General features: G+C 57.1%; 1 protein-coding gene across 1 annotated transcript; it reads right to left on the reverse strand.

Moving 5' to 3' along the window:
- Positions 1–1,040: 1,040 nt before the first annotated feature.
- Mafk (MAF bZIP transcription factor K) lies at positions 1,041–13,052 on the reverse strand. Its single transcript, XM_027922776.2, has 3 exons — positions 12,880–13,052; positions 4,909–4,988; positions 1,041–4,096 (listed from the first exon to the last, which is right to left on the reverse strand). Exons 2-3 carry the CDS (start codon positions 4,942–4,944, stop codon positions 3,662–3,664), a joined length of 471 nt encoding a protein of 156 aa, XP_027778577.1. The 5' UTR covers positions 4,945–4,988; positions 12,880–13,052; the 3' UTR covers positions 1,041–3,661.
- Positions 13,053–18,921: the final 5,869 nt, after the last annotated feature.

The raw sequence follows: 18,921 nt of genomic DNA on the forward strand, positions 1-18,921 counted from the left end.
GGCAGGAACTGGCTTGCCTGCCCCGCGCTCTGCCAAGTTACCTAACTTGCCTTGGCCTCAGTACTCCCATCTGTGAAATGGCCCAGCTGAAAGTCCCCAGGGACCACATGAGAGGGAAGGGAGGCCTGGTCTGGGCTGGGTGGCCGGGGGTGGGGGTGTGGCTTCCTTTCTGGCTCTGCAAGGCTACCCTGCCTGGGGGGAGTCTCCTTTCTGGGAAAGGCTGGCCTGGTGTGGGCTGGGGACAGTGTCTACTTTCACAGCTTCCCTGTCCGCCTGCTGCCTCCAAGAGCCTGGGCCATAATTCTGGGCCCCCAGCTAGGGTCAGGGTCCCCAGAGCCACTGCAATGAAGTCTGGCTTAGCTGGGGCTCCATTATTGCCATTCCTGGTATCGAAACCTCACTGTGGTCCCACAGACACAACCCCCACTGGATCAGACACACTCTGAAGTTCTAACGTCCACTCCTGGTCAGCACAGGCCAGAGGAAGACATACTGGTGGTTGGAACCTCTAGGAAGCAGGACTCACTGCAAGCCCGACCCTCTGGAGCTGCAGATAAGCACCGCCCCGTTGGCCCCTCTGAGGATGGCAAGGTGGGGCTGCTCACCACGAATCAGGTCAGAGGGGCAGCGTCTGCTCAGGACAGCCTGGCTGCCCTTGGCTTTCCAGAGCCACCTGCTTGCTTTAGGCCGGTGCAGGGGCTTTACTCTCTGCCCTCAGCAGACCCAGACCCCCTCCCAGCTTCCCACAGGCTTATCTCAGAGAAAACCCCAGCAAAGCTGGGCAGCAGCCTGGCTTGGAGGGTGCCCGCCCTGTGGGGAAGGAAGCTCAGACCTGTGACCCCCAGCTCTAAAGCAGAGGTTGCACTGACTGCCAGAGGCCTGTGGCCAGGGTGGGACGGGGCACTCGGGAAGTCTCCCCCCAGCCAGCAAGCGAGCCTGGAGCAGAGGCAGAAGCTTCCGTCCCAGGACTGCCCCTTGTCCAGAGCGGGGGCCCAGGATGCCAGGTCCTTGACCCAGAGAAGCAGCTACACACGAGGACGTAAAACCAGGGCTTTCTTTATTGCAAAGGTACAAAAGCAGTCAGAGCAGCGACGTGTACAGCAATAAATTAGGTGGTGGCCGTGAGATGGGGCGGGGTGGGCACGGGGCACAGGTGCGGGTCCACAGCATGTGATCTCCTCTCAATAATTTATATCATGGGGAAAGCAGCAAAAAATAAATATTGAAATGGAACTGCGGCTGGGAGGCCAGGACGCGCTGTGCGTGGCGTGTGGAGGGAGCGCCTGGCCACCCAGGAAAGGCAGAGCCCACCCTCTTTGGGAGGTCTGAGCCACGGGACAGAAAACAAACCCACAACAAAGAGGTCCTTGTCTTTTTCTTAAATAAAAAAAAAAAAAAAAATCATATATTAAATCGTGACAATAAAATTTCAGTGATCTCAAAGGAAAAGCAGAATGTGCCACTTCCTTCCCTGGCCCTGTGCCCGTGAGCATCCTGGACGGAGGCTCCCTGGGTGGTGATGGAAGCTCTGTCCACCCTGGAGGCCGAGTGTGGGGAGCTCCTTCTCTAGCACAGCACCACAGGCCAAGAGTGGGAAGCCACTCAGAGCCAGAAGCCTGCCACATCCCAGAGATGTGACAGACCCCAGGGCTAGACAGAACTTGCAGCTGCGTGGCGTGGCCTGCCCTGGGGGCCACCCACCAAGCATGGTGCCTGCTGGGGCTAGGCCTTGTCCCCAGGCCCAGCACACACCAGAGGGGGCAGCACACTCTCACCCCATCCAACACAACTCTGCACTAATGAAGATCTACAGTATCAAACTGGAAAAAACTTATGAAAAATCTGTACGATAAAATGTGTATATAATTATATATATATATATATATTCTTTTTCTCTTTAAATATTTCCCATGGCCCTTATTGATATCCAATATGGATTACCTACCATGGCTATGGTATCGACAGCTTCGAGTGCCCAGCAGAGCCTCCTGCTGAGGCTCCAGTGTGACCCTGCGTAGCTGGGCGGCAGCTTGGCCAACCCTCAGCACTGCACTGGACCCAGAAGAGGACCAGCCGCATGGTGGTGCCACCAGGGAAGCCCTGACGCTTTCTATTCACTTCTGACAGCAGACGCAGAACCACGTCGCAGCCCTCGGGCCGCCCGTCCTCGGCCCTCCCTGCACATAGTGCGGCAGCTTGCTGGGGTACAGGGCAGGCCAGGAGGGAACTGGGAGTGAGGGGCGCAACCCCCTCACTGCCTGTCACGCACAGTGGCTTCCAGTTGGCAGCAGGACACAGGGCTCATGCTCCACCGGCTCACCCCAGACAGGGGTGTCCAAGCCAACTCCTCTTGCCAAGACCCCAGTCAGAGGAGGGTGCCCTGCAGCAGTGCTCTGGGAAAGGAAGTCCCGGAAGGATCCCCAAGACCATGAGCAGTTCAGAGCTCCATGAAGAAAGAGCAGGTGAAGGCTCTGGGTGACGGTCCAGCACCAGGACGCAGGGACCCACCTCTGCCCCAAGCCCGTCGGGGGCTCCTGGCTGACCTCAACACAGAGGCAGGCCCGTGAGGAGTTCCCTGCAGTGCCCTCACCCCCATGCTGTGCTCTCAGGCCTCCTTCATGTCCCCGGGCCCCATCTCAGAGCCTCGGCTCCATCCTCAGCCCCCCACTGCTCCACCCCACCCAGCAGCAGGAAGCACAGTGGTCTGTGGGATACTCCACCCAGGACATCAACTGACACGTCTATGTCCACCGACATCCCTGAGGCCTCCACTCCTCTCCAAACCACACAACCCTTCCCTGCAGGCCTCGAGATCTCCACCTTCCCCACCTCGATGAGCACAGCCAGCCAGAGGCAGCTCTAGGGAAACCAAGATCTGCTTTCCAGCAGCTGATGGGATGCTCCTGTCCTCATCTTGTGAAATCCAGGGATGGCCAGCAGGCTGGCAGAAAGCCAGCTGGCTCTGCCGGCTGGGCCTTGCTGGGCAACCACCTTGGGTCACAGAGCACAAGGGAAACTTCACAACATACACACAACTCTCTGCACACATACTGGACAGGCCTTTCTGACATGACCCCGGTGCTTCTGGTGTACAGGCCCTGTGACAGTAGGCCCGTGGGGCACAGCACTAGCACACAGCCTCTCCCATCTCTGCTTCCCAGGGCACGGGCTGGGTGTAAGGGCTAAAGCTCATCATAGCACGCTTCAGTGGGACAACGGAAGACCAGAGCTGCCTTCGAGCTCCCTCACTCCCCCCAGGGGCATCCAGAGCTCAGGGAGGTCAGCACAGGGTGCCTGGCCCAGGTGGGAGCCATGGCAGGACGGTGTTAAAGGCTGCTTGCAAGAGGAGTGGAAGATGAGCCCCACACCCAGCCACAGGGGCCCCTCCTGCTGGCAGACCCTGCAGGGGACTGTGGGGTCATCTCCCACTGACTCTTGAAACAGACCCATCTGGAGAGGAGGGACAGGGCGTGAGGGTGGCGTGCACCTGTGTGTGCATGGGCGGTGTGCAGTGCCTGGCTCACAAGAGCCTACTCTTCATCTGGCACCTCGCTTGTCCCCACTCTCAGCCCCGAAGGGTCTGCAACGACTGGTGTTTCGAGTCTGCGCCAGGACCCTGGGCAGGCACGAGGGACGTGCCGCCTCACGGCCCAAGCAGGCACTAGGACGCGGCTGAGAAGGGCACAGAGGTGGAGGAGATCTCTGTGGACTTGACGATGGTGATGACGCTGGTGGTGGCCACCTTGGTGGGTGTGACAGGTCCGCGGGCCACAGTGCGGGCGAAGGTCTGCAGGGCCTCGTATTTGGAGCGCAGGGCGTCCAGCTCTAGACGCATGCTGCTGTTCTCGCGGGCCAGCTTCTCCACCTCCTGCTGTAGCTCCACCCGCTGCCGCTCCAGCTCTTCCTTCTGCGTCACCCGCTTGATGCGGCAGCTGGCTGCGTAGCCGCGGTTCTTGAGCGTGCGCCGGCGCTGCTTCAGGCGGGTGACCTCCTCCTTAGTGAGCCCCCGGAGGTGCTGGTTCAACTCCCGCACTGACATGGACACCAGCTCATCATCACTGAGCACCGGGGCGTTCTCGCCCGCCTCCTTCTTGACCTGCAAGGCCACAGTGGGTCAGCACCAAGCCCCTGCAGTATCCACACCTCAGCCTGCCCTGCAGCAGCCCGCAGCTGATTTGGGGCAGCAGAAAGACCCAGCAGTAGCACCCACCTGTCCTCTATCTGGGGCTAGTCCCCCTGCTACAACAGGGACATTGTGCACAGGACGCAGCACCACAAAGCCACACCAGGCAGTCCTACTACAGCTGCTGCTGTCACTGTGATAATTCAGGAAGGATCTCAACCAACCCTTCCAGGGTGAGGCTGGGCGGCTCACTCTTCCCCTATCACCTGCACATTGGCCTCCCAGAGTGACACTGGGGTCTGGCCAGGCAGGGCCACCTCAAGGGAGCAGGAACCCCAGAAGTGGAATGGAGGTGCAGGGTACACACAATCTCAGTTCTGCATATGGTTCCCAAGAGCCCCAAACATGAAGGCCGACCCAAGGGCAGCCTGTCACAGAAGCTGAGGGCCCAGGAGGCAGCAAGCACCAGCAGAGATGGAGCCGGAGCACCCCACCCACTGGAGGCCACTCTGCCCAAGCCTGGTACTAGGAATTCAATTCAGGCAGGAACAGGACCCACGAACAAAGCCCCAGTTGACAGGCATCTATCCCTACATCCCCAGTGTGTCACCCACCTCTGTTGAGAATGTTCTCCCAGCCTGTAGTCCCCACCTATTCCCAGGGACAGGGACTCCCTCACACCCTAAGGGCAAATCTGAGAGAGGAGGAGCTTCCAGGTCAGGAGGAATCTTTCTTGTGTAGTGCCCAGGACAGGGATGGCTGCCCAGGGCTGCCACCTGCCATACCTTTAACGCCTTGTTGGGCTTGGGATTAGTCGTCATAACCCGGGCACAATCACCAGGACGGAAGTGCTGGGAAACTGCAACTGCAGAAACACAGAAGAGCACAGAGGGTGAGTGGGTTAGCCCTGGTGAGCTCAGGACTGCGCACGTCTCCCTGCAGTAGGCTCCCAGGAGACAGCCTGTCCCAGTGCCCCAAGAACATCCCAAGGGGCTGCCCCAGCCCGTCTGCCCAGGAGGTTCCAGTAAGACCCAGCTCGGCTGACACTCTAGCCCAGCTCACAGAACAGCCAGGATTCTCAGCCCCAGGCCCAGAAGCTGTGTGGCCCCTTACTGCCCCCAAACCTTGCAGGTGCTGGAGCCCCCAGGACTGGGGGTGAAGCCCGGCACTGGCAGTTGTTGCTTCCTACCCCCACTCCCCTCCCATCTCACAAGATGTTGGCACCAGTGAGGTACAAGATGCTAGAGCCAACAGAACACAGACCAGTCGCAAAGCTACCCCCAAGAATGGCCATGCCTGGACAGTGTCCCTGCCTGGCAAGAGCTCTGGCTGATTCAGACCCGCAGGGAGAGAAAGGGCCCTTTCAGAGAGCTCTTGCCACTACTGAACCTCATCCTCAAAAGTGGACAGAGTAGAGCACTTGCCACCTCTCCCCAGCCCCACCCAGCCCGCCTGTCCCTGGCACCTACCGCGGGGAAGGGAACTGCAGCTGTGACATCACCACCTCAGCCTGGCTGCCCCTAGTCTGCACAGGTGACTCTGGGGCCCCAAGGATGGGTGGGGGCTCCTGGTGGGCATCAGTTTAGAGAGAAGGGCCAGAGATAGGAGGTGAGGAGTCATGGCTGCCTCGCAGAACTAATCAACTGTCTGGTGAGACTTGTCCCCGCCAACCGCCCTTCTCATTTTAGAGTCTGCATTGTGTCACACATTCTAATCATTCATGAAAAACCCAGCCAAAGCATCCCAAGCATGATTCCCCTCTGATAGTTGCCATGACGACCTTGGGAAGTAGCCAACCCCTGATGGTTGCCATAGAAACAGAGAAGCCCAAAAGCAATCACGACTTCAGGTCAGGCCTGTGTGAAGACATCATGAGGTTGTCAGACAGTAAACAAACTCATTCATTCTAACCCCAGAAGAAAGGGGAGAAACACAGGGTGGCCACTGGATGGGCCACACCCCCACATCCACATTCTAGAGATGAGTCGAAGCAAAAGCAGAGAAACATATGGAAAAGGGGTACAGAGGATAGACTGGGGCTGGATGGTGGGCGACCTCCACTGCCCCTCTCCCTGCAGACCTGGGTCCTGCCACCCTCTAAACAAGAAGCTGCTGATGAACACAGGATCCACGCTCTGCGCTAGACACCAGCAGCCTGGTGACTCCAGCTGCTCCCATGGAAACTGAAGTGGACAGCAGGGGCCAGCTGGGGAGCCTCAGGTAGGCTTGGGGCTCCTCTCAAGGGAGGGACTGAGGGAGCACCCTGACCCCTTATAGGCCCAGGCCTGAAATGGACAAGCAGCAGCTCAGGGTGAACATGGAGGTAAGAGCTGCTCTCCAACATGACTTGACCCATGATGTGAGGGGGCCCGAGGCATGCCACCCCCACCACCTTGAGCTGGGTGACAGAGACACCGGAGAAGCCCTGGGCTCTGGCCACCCTGTAGGGCCCTGCAGGACCCAGGCGCCTGGGAGCTCCATGACTCCATGAGAAACTTTTCCATGCGAGGGAGGAGGGACCAGGCACCTCTTCCAGCAACTACAAGTCAGTGACATAACTATGCGGTGAGTCACCAGCTGTTTACAGAGCCGCTCACATTCCCACACAAGGACGCCCCTCCCACCCGTATGGCACTAGCTGGGGCCCCTAAGGCCAGTGGAAAAGGAAGGTGCTAGGGAAGGGGCCTCTGGTCAGACCCACAGGTGACGTGCTGTGCTCCGCAGGGAGCCGAGGGACAGACCTTAACCCTAAGGAACTGCCTCCCATGACCACAGAGGTGGGACACCGAGGGACTAGGATGTGCAAGACTCAGTCTCCGGGGAACCACACCCAGAGAAGTCAACCCCTTCCATGATTTGAGGACCCTTGGGTGGCCAGATAGGTCGCTCCGATCCCATCTGCCAGCTCTGAGCCTACCACAACCACCTCGCTTGCCTCTGGGGACCCAAGACCACTGAGAGAAAGCAACCAACATGGGTCCCGGCTCAGGCCCTAGGGAGGGACGCAGGGAGGGGGCTCTGAATTCCAGAACCCCTTAGTCCTCAGACCTGCCATCTTAAAGAGCACTGAGGACGGAGGAGATGCAGACAAACCCACCCTCTTCCCAAGAGGCCTCTTCCCCACAGAACAAACGTCGGCTCTTCATGGGTCACTTCCTCAGAAAAATGAAGGAAGGAAACAAAGGGCCCAGGCTGGGCCCAGCAGGGGACACTAGACCCCACCTGGGTTCTCCCCCACCACCACACCTGCACCCACTCCTGAGAGCACCAGGCCCCTCCCAGGAGCCCAGCCCAGCAGTCCAGGCCAGGGGATAGGCTGGGGGTGGGGTGCAGGCAGGAGAAGCCCCCCACCCTGCACCGGCACCACACCCACACCTTTTCCCTCAGGCAGATGAGGTCTGCCCCAGGAACCTGGTTCTGCTGGGGAAACCTGGATCCTCTGTTGGGATGGTTCGGCCAATGTCTGCCCACATAAAAGGTGAGGACAGATGGGCTACAGGTCAAGGTTCTGCCCTTCAGTCTGGCGCCAGGCACAGGGGCAGCCCAGGCATGGTGCTTCTCATGAACCCAGTCCACGGGTAGGCTGGTGCCTCTGCCCAGCACTCACAAAGTACACCCGTGCAGTACTGACCTTGAGTTGCTTTAAACATCAAAGGCAAGAAAAATGACAACTGGCCTTTGGAATGAGGTTCAAGGGAGAGTTTTACTTTGTTTTGGTTTTTTGCAGTGCTGGGGATGGAACCCAAGGCCTTGTACAGATCAGGCAAGAGCTCCACCCCTGAGCTGCACCTCCAGTCCCAGGAGAGTCATGTACATGTGAAAGACTTTGCAAAACAAGTGACTTAAAAAATGCTCTGAAGGGGCTCTGTAAGCCACTGAGAGCCACAGGGCACATCTCCTGAGAAGACTCCTTTCTGAGCCTGGGCTAAGACTGTAGGCAGAAGGGTGTGCGGAGCCCACAGGAAGCCCCAGAGAAGCCGTCTTCCTGGCACTGGGGCCCAAGGCAGGCCTCTCTTGGGCAGCTTCTGGTGAGGGTGCTCTGGGCCTTCCATCAGCCAACAGCATACAAGACCCCATGCCCTGAGCTACTTGGAATTCTAGAAAAGTCACCTGAGAAGTTCAGCAGTCAAACACTGGGCCTGGGGGTGGGGTTTCTCCATAAAGTCAGGCAGCTGGGAAACTGCACTGGTCTCCATTCCCCCTGTATGCAACCACTTTCCAACCTAGGTGGGCGGGCAGTGCTCCGGGGCCACATCCCAGGACAGGCAGCTGGTCAAGAAGGCTCACGTGGTGGAGCCTTACCTACCACACACAAAGTCCAGGGTGGATTCCAGCACCGCAAACAAATACAGGTGCACATGCAGCACCTTCCAGGTGACTACTAACATTTAAAGAGTTATCAACTGTACCCATCTATATTCCCTGAGGGCATGCCAGCCACCCCTGGTAGTGTCCAGACCACAGAATTAGGGAGCCAGGGTGGGGAGCCCTCCTATTTCAGGATAGATCCAGGCAGGAGGCCGGAAGGAATGCTGCAGAGGATCCAATCCCAGCCTGGGCGTCCTGGGGGGTAGGGCGGGGTGGCTTATCTCAACAGCTCAGGAAGGGACCTTTCAGAAGCAGATCACCTCACATTCCAGGGATCATTCTTTACTATTCAACTTCCAGCTGCTGTCCCTGGTGCCCCACTGCTCTGACTGCACCTGGGGACATTTACTTCCCAGCACACAGTGAGAAGGACTGGCCTGGGCCTGCGGGTGGGGTTTTCTCCATCAAGTCAGGTGGCTGATCAGCCCCAGGGAGGCTCCACACAGTTCCCAAGGGTCCTGATGCTTAAGGAGATAAATGACTAGCCAGGACCCTCTATGTCACCCTCTGCTGGAGCTCAGATGTGAAGCTGGGTGGGCTCTAGGTAAGACACTTGTTCTTTAGGGGTGATGTGACTACAAGGCCAGGCCCCTCCACTTTCAGCCCACCTGAGGAGGAGGGGTAAGCCTTTCCTTTCCTACTCTCCAGAGTGGGAAGGAGGTGCAGTGGCCCACTGTCTGAGGAGAGCAGATTCAAACTCTAGCTGGACACAGCAATAGCTGGACATAGCCCTCGCTCTCCAACCCCGGCCCTGATGGGTGCAAGTCCACAAAACCTGAAGCCACCGAGGCCACAACTACCCCCTCGCAGGAGCTGGAAACACTTCTACAAGCACCCAAAGCAAGTGCCCTTCCTAGGAGCCACAAGGGAGGCAGGGCCTACATTGCACCAGCACCCAGTGGGTGCTTGTCAATAGTGCCAACCAATGGTAACCCAGCTGGTGCCACAGAAGAGCTAGTAATGGCCCAGCCCACTGAAGACCAGGAAGCCTCCACTGGCCCCTCCTGCCCTAGACATAGCCCCCTCGGTGTGTAGTACTGTCCTGCAGCCTGGCCCTGGCTGGCTGCCCTCCGGCAAGCCACAACTGTCTGCCCGGCTCAGAGGACGTCTGGTCACCTTGTGCCTGCAGTCACAGGAAGCTGTGTCATCCCAGCTACATCCAGAGGTGACTCAAGCCAGGGCTGCAGAGGCTGCAGCTACATAACACGCCCCCTCAAGCAGCCCCCACCATTATGCCCCTCACCCAGCTCACTGAGTAGTCCCTCTGCCACCAGCTCCCCTTAAGGGTTCTATTCTGTACCCAGTCATTCTAAGGCTTCAGCCAACTCCAGGCTGGGCCAGGGATGTCCCCTGGGAAAAACCAAGGGCAAAAACCTGCCTTTCCTCCCCCCAAACCCCTCCTCCTGGTTCTCTAGCTTAGGTGATGACAGTGCCCCCACATCATCAGGTGAAATCATCCCCAAGTCCCGCTGCTCTGTCTGCTCTGTGACCAGGGCTTGAGGACTAGTCCTCAAGTTCTCCTGCCCACACCCTGCCTCAGCTCAGGCCCTGGCTTCTACCTGAACACAGCGCTAGTTCAACAGAACCCCCAACTTTGATCCTGGTGCCTCAAACACAGTCTCCCAGGCAGGTGGAGACCTTGAAGTCCTTCTTGAGCAGCTAATCCCTATCTGTCACCATCTCAGCCCTCCTCTTCTGGCTCCCAATAGACCCTGGCTGCGCTGACCACAGCTCACTCCCCAACACACTTCTTCCAGAAAGTCCTCCTAGCTGTGTTCTTTGGGGCAAGCAATCACCTTGGAACAAGAGCTGGTTCTAGACCTTTCTGTTGACAGGCAGACCTCCTCAGTGCACGGAGAGCTCCTGGCAAGCAGGGAACAGATCTTACCTACTTTAGCTCCCCACTGGGCACCCAGCCATTAAGAAAGGTCTGCTGCATATGCAGCAGGTGGCTCCAGCAGGGAGCCTGGGTAAGGTGTTCATCCGACCCACCCCCAGGGCACCAGAAAGCAGCACTGAAGAGCAGACGAGCACGTGACCAGGCTGACTCTGACCCGGGCCAGAGAGCGATGTCTGGTAGTTGCAGTCCCCTCACCTACAGTGGGAGATGCTATGGACCGTGTGTGACCACTCAGGTTCATTCCTACCTGCTCTGAAATTCTACAATTTTCAGATAACACTTTCAGTTTCCTTAAACCATAAGAAAGAGGAAACACGGGGTCTGTGACTTATGAAAAGCAAAAGTGAATACGGAGCAACACATCTCCCATTAGCTGGGACAGGGAGGGTGGGGAACGCAGTGTGAGTCACTGTTTACTGCTCTCAGGAGCAGCCACACAGAATTCTCCCAGCTGGCCGGATTTCCATTTCCCGTGTGGACAGGACCTGAAATCCAGAAAGCTCAATGCAGAAGACTCCCGCCTCAGCAAAGTCCAGGGCAGAAACAGGCACAACTTCTCCTCGTCTAGACGGGGACTGTAAACAAACCCTGGAGCCATCCCACAGCCCCAAGAGTGAAAGCTGCGAGTAGTGGACAAAGAATGGTTGGTAAACAGTCCTCCTCCACAGCAGCATCTAGGGCGCTAGGGAAAAGGCGACCCCTGGAAAAGTTGGCTTCCCAGGGACCCTCTATCCAACTCCCATTTCAGCAACCACCTGGAAAGTACGCAACACTGGACTTGGAACTAGTCCCTCTGACCTTGCTGGTCCAAATATAAAAGTAAATGTGCTCCAGGGGAAAGCCCAGTTTGCTTTTTGCCTTATTAAATATTCTGCTTTGGAATAAAGAGAGGGCTAGTTTTAAGTGATAAAAGCAGGTCCCCCTCTGCCAAGGTCAGACTAATTGAGCTGCCTAAGGAGGGAGTTCTCATGAATGGTGCTGGCGACCCATAGTGCACAGCCCCCCTACCTCTCTGATCCCACTCACCTGATACGACTACTACCTTAAAAAACAACAACAAAAAAAAAAACCCTCCCTGCAACAGCTTAGGAGGCTGAAGCAGGAGGATCTCAAGTTCAAAGCCAGCCTCAGCAACTTAGTGAAGCCCTAAGCAATTTAGCAAGACCCTATCTCAAATACAAACTTTTAAAAAAGATTAGGGATGTGGCTCAGTGGTTAAGCACCCCTGGGTTCAATACCTGGTACCAAAACAAAAATAAAAAACTCCCAGCCCTGAAAACACCAGACTTGAAGAAGTCCAGCTCCAGGGTGCATCAGATCTTGCACATACATTTCACCAAGATGCCCTGTGCAATCCCAATGTCACTCATCAATGCTAATAAAGGGGTCCTAGAGCCCATCCTGGTGGGTAAAGGGGAAAGATCTAGCCACAGACTTCTACCAGGCCATGTGGAAGGATTAGGGTCTGCTGCTTCCTGGGGCCAGACACCTGTCAACTGAATGAATGGTTAGGTGCATCCAATTTCTGCCTACGCTACCAGCTTCATGAAAAGCAACCCAGGGCACAATCTCTAACACAAGATCCAAGAGCAGGGAGCTAGCTGCCAGCCTTCCAAGACACAGGCTGCTACCCCAATAGGGCAACTTGTACGGAGCCAAAGTGCCTGCACAGGGTGAGGATGCCAGGGAGTACGGGGCCAGACAACTGGTTCTTCCTAAGGCAGACCTAAGACAGGCCCCAGAGACCAGAAGGCTTTCTGTGACCTGTGGTTTGCTAGACTTGCCTCATTTCTTGCCCCTGCTCCCAGGCTCCCCAGAAGTGCGCCCAGGCCAGTCACAGAGTAGACCATACCTATCGACTAACCCCACAGGAGCAGAGAAGAACGCCCACGAGGAGTTGGAGGAGACCTTGGCCCCTGACCACACCTGAGGAAAGTGACGGAAGCAACACGCGGGCCAAGACTGTCACCTGCCGCTCTCCCCACCCATAGCTTCCACATCGCGGCCTTCCTTCCGGCAGCCCTGGCAGGTCAGCTGATTAGCGAGTGACACCAGCCACCAAGGCCGCCGGAGACCGGCTGGCCCCTACCCACTCAGGGGGCACGTGCACCCTGCCCTGGGCGCGAGTCGCGCCACTCAGGAAGTGTCTGAGCGCGGGCTTCCCCGCCGCGCGGCAGCTGCAGGTGAGCGGCGACCGCCGCGCTCCTACTTGTGCCGGTAGTGCCCCGGTGCGGGTCTCGGGTGCCTCGGTACTGCGGTGCCCCGGTCCCGCCGACGGCCGGGCGCCACGGCCGGGCTCGGTCCGGCGGCACGTGCGCGGGGACGGAGGGCGGTCGTCGGACAGGTGTGCCTGCGGGTCTCGGCCCGTCCCGGCGGCCCCGGTGCCCGGCGGCCGTGACTCAGCGCCAGGCCGCCCGCCGCCCCGCGGAGCCGCGCGTCCCGCCCGCCCCGTCGCGGCCCGTCCCGCGGCCCGGCCGCCGCCCCTCACCTGGCCTCGCGGCCGGGGCGCGGCGGCTTCTCGCGGGCACGCGCTCTCCTCGCCGCTTCTCGCTCTCGCGCTCCCCGGGTCGCCGCCTCCGCTAGCGCTCTGGCGCGGACTTCGCGAAGAACAACAAGTACCCAACGCCCGCCGCCGCCGCCGCCGCCGCCCGCCGCCGGCTCCAGCTCTGACACCGCTTCCGGGATCGCGCGTCGGCGCGCGTCAGCGCCCGCCCCGCCCGCAGGCCCCGCCCCGCCCGCAGAGGCCCCGCCCCGCCCGCAGAGGCTCCGCCCCGCTCCGGCGCCCGGCCTCCGGCCACGCCCATCAGGCTCCGCCCCCGCCTGCCGCCGGGCGGCCCCAGTGCAATGTAGTCACCGGCCAGGACTCGCGCTGGGACTGGCACCTGTGCCCACCTGTGTCTTCGTGGTGACCCCTCCCGTCTCCAGGCGCGCCCTGACCCTGCGCCCCTACCAGGCTGGGGGATGACATGCGAGCTCCAGGGACCCCAGGGTGTCTACACCCCACAGTTCGCAGGCACACACAACCTGGACATCATGTCGTGCCCCGTACCTAAGAGACACACACCCCTGCCACCCACTATAGTTCTAAGGACAAACCACGCGGAGCCTCGGCTGCTGAGGGTTCCTAGGAGCCTCGCACAGGGAGTGGAGAAGAGTTTGCTTATGCCCAGGTCATAGGTCAAGGGGGAAGTGGTCTGGGCGCTAGGAATGGGTTCAGGATCCCAGTACCCACTCTGCAGGGCAGGTGGGTCCCACAGAGGAGGAAGAGATGCCTAGTGTCCCCCACTGACCAACACTCTCATCTGTCTTGATTTCTCACTTGACCTAACAATGCATAAAGGAAACTATTTCTTTTTGTGTGTGTGTGAAAGACAATACTGTAAAGATGTGATTATAAATGATTATTGACCAACCGCCTCAGTTTTCAGGAGCAAGAGAAACCCAGGTCCACCTGAAACCCCAGCACAGGCAGACCCAAGGTGGGCAAGAGCCTCCAGCCCTAGGAATCCTGAGAGGGATGCTCAGATGGCATGAGCCCCCAGAGGGGAACTGCTCCTCTTCCTGCCCCAGATGGGCAGAGCTGGAGGATGGCCATTCTGAGTCATTGGGATGAGCATGCCAGCCCCTGCTTAAAAACTCAAATGTGTTTCTGGGTCCCTCCCTGAGAACCAGGAGCTGCCTAATGAGGCCTTCCTGGTGTGAGCTGAAGAAGAGGAAGCATGCCCAGACTCCCGCAGGCATAGGCTGCATCTGCCCAGGACCTTTAGAAGGCTGCTTTCCCAGGTCTGAGGTACTGCCCACACATCCTGGGGGTCAAAAAGAGCAACTGCCAAGGAGCCTGTGGGTCTCCTCAAGTGGTCAGTACTACCCAAGACCCTACTTTAGGAAGTGCCATGGCCTCGTGCTACAGAGAACACTAGCCTCCCGCTTTTACTCCCAAAGACTCCTCTGGCCCTGGACGGTCGGGCAGTCCTTCACACTGGATGCACTCAGCCTTCGAGACTTGCTTGTAAAGACTCTCAAACACTGGCTGCTACTACAGATCAACAGCAGCAGAGGTGACAATGGTTCCCCTCTGCAGAATGTGTTCAGAGTGGCTCGCCTGATATCTAAAAGGTGTTTCCCAAATGGGGACACAGGTCACATGTGGAAATGACCTTTTTAGGGCAAGGGTTGAATCTTTGAGGCAGTTTCCTGGACTTCAAAGTAGGCTTAAAGCCAAGCATGGTGGTACATACCTGTCATCCCAGCAACTTGAGAGACTGAGGCAGGAGGATTGCAAGTTTTAGGCCAGCCTCAGCAATTTAGCAAGACCCTCAGCAACTTAGTGAGACCCCGTCTCAAAATAAAAAAAATTAAAAAGTAGCTCAGTGGTAGAGCAATCCTGGGTTCAATCCCCAGAAACACCACAAAAAAAAAAAAAAATAGTGAGTTGGATGTGAGCTTTTTTAAAAAAAATTTTTTAGTTATAGTTGGACACAATTCCTTTACTTTTATTTTTATGTGGTACTGAGGATCGAACCCAGTGCCTTGCACGTGCTAGGCAAGCACTTTACTGCTGAGCCACAACCTCAGTCCCTGGGTGTGGATTTTTTAAACAAATGATGCAAAGACATTAGAAAACTTAGAAAAAGATAAAGTTGGGTCCCAGTTTGCCCACACCATATATCACTATATATTTAAAATGAATCCAGAATTATAAATTTTTAAAAAGAAACCATTACATGGAGAAAAAGTTTTTGAGATGGGTGGAGGTGATGCTTTGTCCAGGAGTTCAATTTTTTTTTACATTTTTAAAAAATAAAAGAAAATCATTGTTAAAAATCCAGATGTCATAAAAAAAGATTTAAGGCAAAAATTGTTACAAGTGAACTCATAGCACAAACTACATCCTAGGGAAAAACCCTTGCAACTCTGAGCGCTAAGGGTAGTCTCCCTACCATGAAAAAGACTCCAATGCTCTGGAGGCTGAAGCAGTGAGGCTTGTGAGTCCAAAGCCAACCTCGGCAACTTAGCGAGGCCCTAAGCAACTTAGTGAGACCCTGTCTCTAAATAAAATATAAAAAGGGCTGGGGATGTGGCTCAGTGGTTAAGTCCCCCTGGACGCAATTTCTAGTACAAAAAAAAAAAAAAGACTTCTAAAAATGTGTGTGTGCATGCGTGTGTGAATATAGTTATTTATTTATTTATTTATTTGGTTTCAGGAATTGAGCCCAGGGCCACATCTCCAGAATTTTTTATTTTTATTTTGAGAGGGGTTGTCACTTCTCACTAAGTGGCGGAGGCTGGCCTTGAACTTGCCATCCTGCCTCAGCCTCCTGAGTTGCTGGGATTACAGACACCCGCCACTGCAGCCAGTTTCTTTTAGATCATTCTTGTGACTGTCAGATTGGGTGACTTCCCTATTAAAAACTTTAAAAGAAAGCTAAAATGGAGGGAACCATTGTTTCCAAGCCGCTGAGAAGCTCCAGCAGCGTCCCTGGCACCTGAATAGCCTCGATAACACCGCCTTTGGCACTCTGGCTTTGTGGCAGAGTTGGTGTTGGTTGTGGCTCCATGAACCGCCCCTCTTTGCCCTCGCCCCAGCCAAGCAGAGCTGGCACCCCCCGGAAGGGGCAGGATCCATCCCACCCTCCCTTCTTCTGGAGAGTTGGAGTGGACTCCATTGACCATGGCTGAGGTTAGGGAAAGGGGACGAAATGGAGGCCACCCCTGATCACCTGTGACAGGAAGACAGGCCGGACTGAGCCAGTGCTAGCCCTGAGGGGAGTGGGATTCCAGCAGTCCACCCCTTAGGACCTCTGTAAATATTCCCCCAGGGACCCAGACCCCAGAATCGGGGTGTTGGGGTCTGGGAGAGGCTGGACTTCAAGAATTCTGCAGCGCCACCTTTGATAGCCAAGCATGGCTCTCTGGGAGCTGAGATGGGGCCCAGTATTTGCGCCTCATGCCTGCAAAGGAGCAGCTGTTGCGGGCGGATGTTTGCTGACCATACAATGCATGACTCATGCGTCAGCGCACGGTTACAGTGCACAGCGCGGCCCTGACAGAGTCCAGTGCATGGACACTGGCCAGGCGGGACTGCTGGCTCACCCGGGTGGAGGGGCAATCTGCCTGAGGGAAGGACCTGCAGCCGCAGGTTGGGCTGGTCAGTAGGATGGGCTGGTCAGCCGCAGGATGGGCTGGAAACCCTGCTACCTTGTCCCCTGGCTTGGTGGAAGGAGATGGCCAGGTTTTGTCTTGGGGAGGAGGGATCTTGAAGTGGCTTTGTAGCAGAGAGGGGAGCAAAGGAGTCCCCGGAGAAGAAAGAGGCGGAGGTCATCATGCGCCTTGGCCACGGGGCAAAGCTGTGCAGACTTGGGTGCATCCACCACCATCTCTGAGCCTGTTTCTTCATCCCTAAAATGGGAACAGCATTGATTGGAGGAGCAAGTGCAGGGGGTTCCTTGTGAACAGTGTGGAAAGACCGCCATTGTCACCGTCGCTGTCATCGTTATTGTTGCGAGCTTGTTTATCACCAGGGGATACAGTAGCTTTGTGCTCCCATCTCGAGTGCCGTTCCTCAAACTTTCAGAGAAAAAAAAAATCTGTCCCCAGTCCCATGCATTCACAGCCCTCCTCTCCCCAGGCAGGTGAGGGGCATGTATCTCAGTAGGACAGGTTGGAGAGGGCAGTCCCTGTCCCAAGCTGCTGGAAGTCTGGGCTCAGTTTCAACTGCCGTAATGACAAAGTCATTTGCTCAAGGCCACCTATGTCTCAGTGGCTGGGCTTGGAGTGCTCAGATCCATTCCTCAAAGACAGAGTGGCCAAACCCCATGAATCACAGAGACAGCGGCCAGCGGTGACCACAGCCCTGAAAACAGTGCCGCTGTCACCTGGACATCTCACCAGGCGCCTCTGAGGCAGGGCCTGAGAGCCACCTCCCTCCACCACCAGGAGCCACAGCAGCCACTGATGGACCTGGGTCTGCAAAGGGCTGAGGAACCTAGAGAGCCTGGGGACAGTGGTTCCCACCCAGGGGTGACACAGGCCTGGGGGCCCTGGGACAAACCCAGAGACATCTCTGCATCCTCAGTTGTCCTGAACTGAGTGAGTGTCCCCCTCCCCAAGGAGAGCCCAGGGCTGCTGTGTCCAACCAGGACTTTAGGGCTTCCGTGTTCATGTCACCATTGCCCGCCACTTGGGTCTGACCAGAACCCCACACCTTGGATATCTGATGGGGTCCCCATCTACACTGCTCTGGCCTGAAGGTGGATCCCCCACGTCTCATTCACATGCTGAGTTGCTGTCATCGTTATAGGTCTCAGGGTGGCAGTCAGCTCTGGGGCCTTTGAAAGGTTGTTGGGGATTCAAGTCCTCATGATCCAAGCCTGGGAGGATCCCAGAGGAGAAGTCCCAAGGCCACCCTGCAGAAAGAGCGGGAGGGATGGGGGTTATGGCTTCAGTCATCTCTGGAAAAATGCCTCGTGTTACGGTCCTGAGCTGGGGACGCAGCCGCTGGCCGTGCTGTGGTCTATAAGCGTCCACTAGTGAGCCGCCCCTGCCCACAGGAGTCACAGGGTTGTTTGGGTTGGGGACGACTTCTGGCAAGGCCAGGGTCAGTACTCACAGGTCTTTCATCCAAACCTGGCTGTCCCTGCACACACGCGGGACCATGTCCTCACGGGACCCTCCTTACCTTCCGGGTGACAAGGCTGAGCTGCTGGTGCCCAGTCCCAGACTGAAGGACTGAGACCTGGGGAAGGGAAGAGGCTGGTGTAGGTCCTGGAGTCCCGGAGGGCCAAGGGCTGGGACCCAGATGTCCACCGATGTCCCAGGGCGGGAGACGACGGCCCAGCGCAGGGAGAGAGAATTCACACTCCCTCTGTCTTCCTTCTGTTTGGCCTCCCAGACGGGTCGGTGCTGCCCACGTGGGGACAGCACGTCTTCTCTACTCCACCCCCAATTCAAAGGCCGATCTGGACAGCCCTTTGCCAGTCACACTGACACCAAATGGTCACAGCAACCCATCCTCCAAACCTCTGATACCAGCTGGGTGGCCTGCAATTCACGTCCATTCCCATAGCCACCACCGACTTAGCAGAGCCCACAGGGACTCGGTCCCACAACACAGCTCCTGTATCAGATGCCAGCCACAAATGGGGTCCCCATGCTCCTCAGGGTGTGGCTCCCAGACAGCTTTAGCATGGGGGCTGGCCCCTGGGCCTGACTCTGCAGGCTGTGTCACTAGGAGAGAACAGGTCCCCACCTGCCAGGTCTGTGTCGCGGTCTCTTCCTCAGGCCTGGTGGATCCAGCCATCGGCCTCTGGTGATTGAGCTCTGTCCACTCCCTGGGGTGATCAGGGTGGTGGGTGGGGTGGTTCCTCAGGTGACCATCCTGGGCTAGGTGACCTAGGGCCCCTCCAGTCACCTGAGGAGCACAGACTGCCACTTGGGGAGCCACCTTGGAGACCAGAAGCAGATTTGCTTTTGTACATTGTATTGCACGGGGACACAGGGACCGCCTGGCTTTCTGTTTCTCAAGTCTCCT

This window comes from Marmota flaviventris, chromosome 19 (genome assembly GCF_047511675.1).
Source record: "Marmota flaviventris isolate mMarFla1 chromosome 19, mMarFla1.hap1, whole genome shotgun sequence".
Classification (NCBI taxonomy): Eukaryota; Metazoa; Chordata; class Mammalia; order Rodentia; family Sciuridae; genus Marmota; species Marmota flaviventris.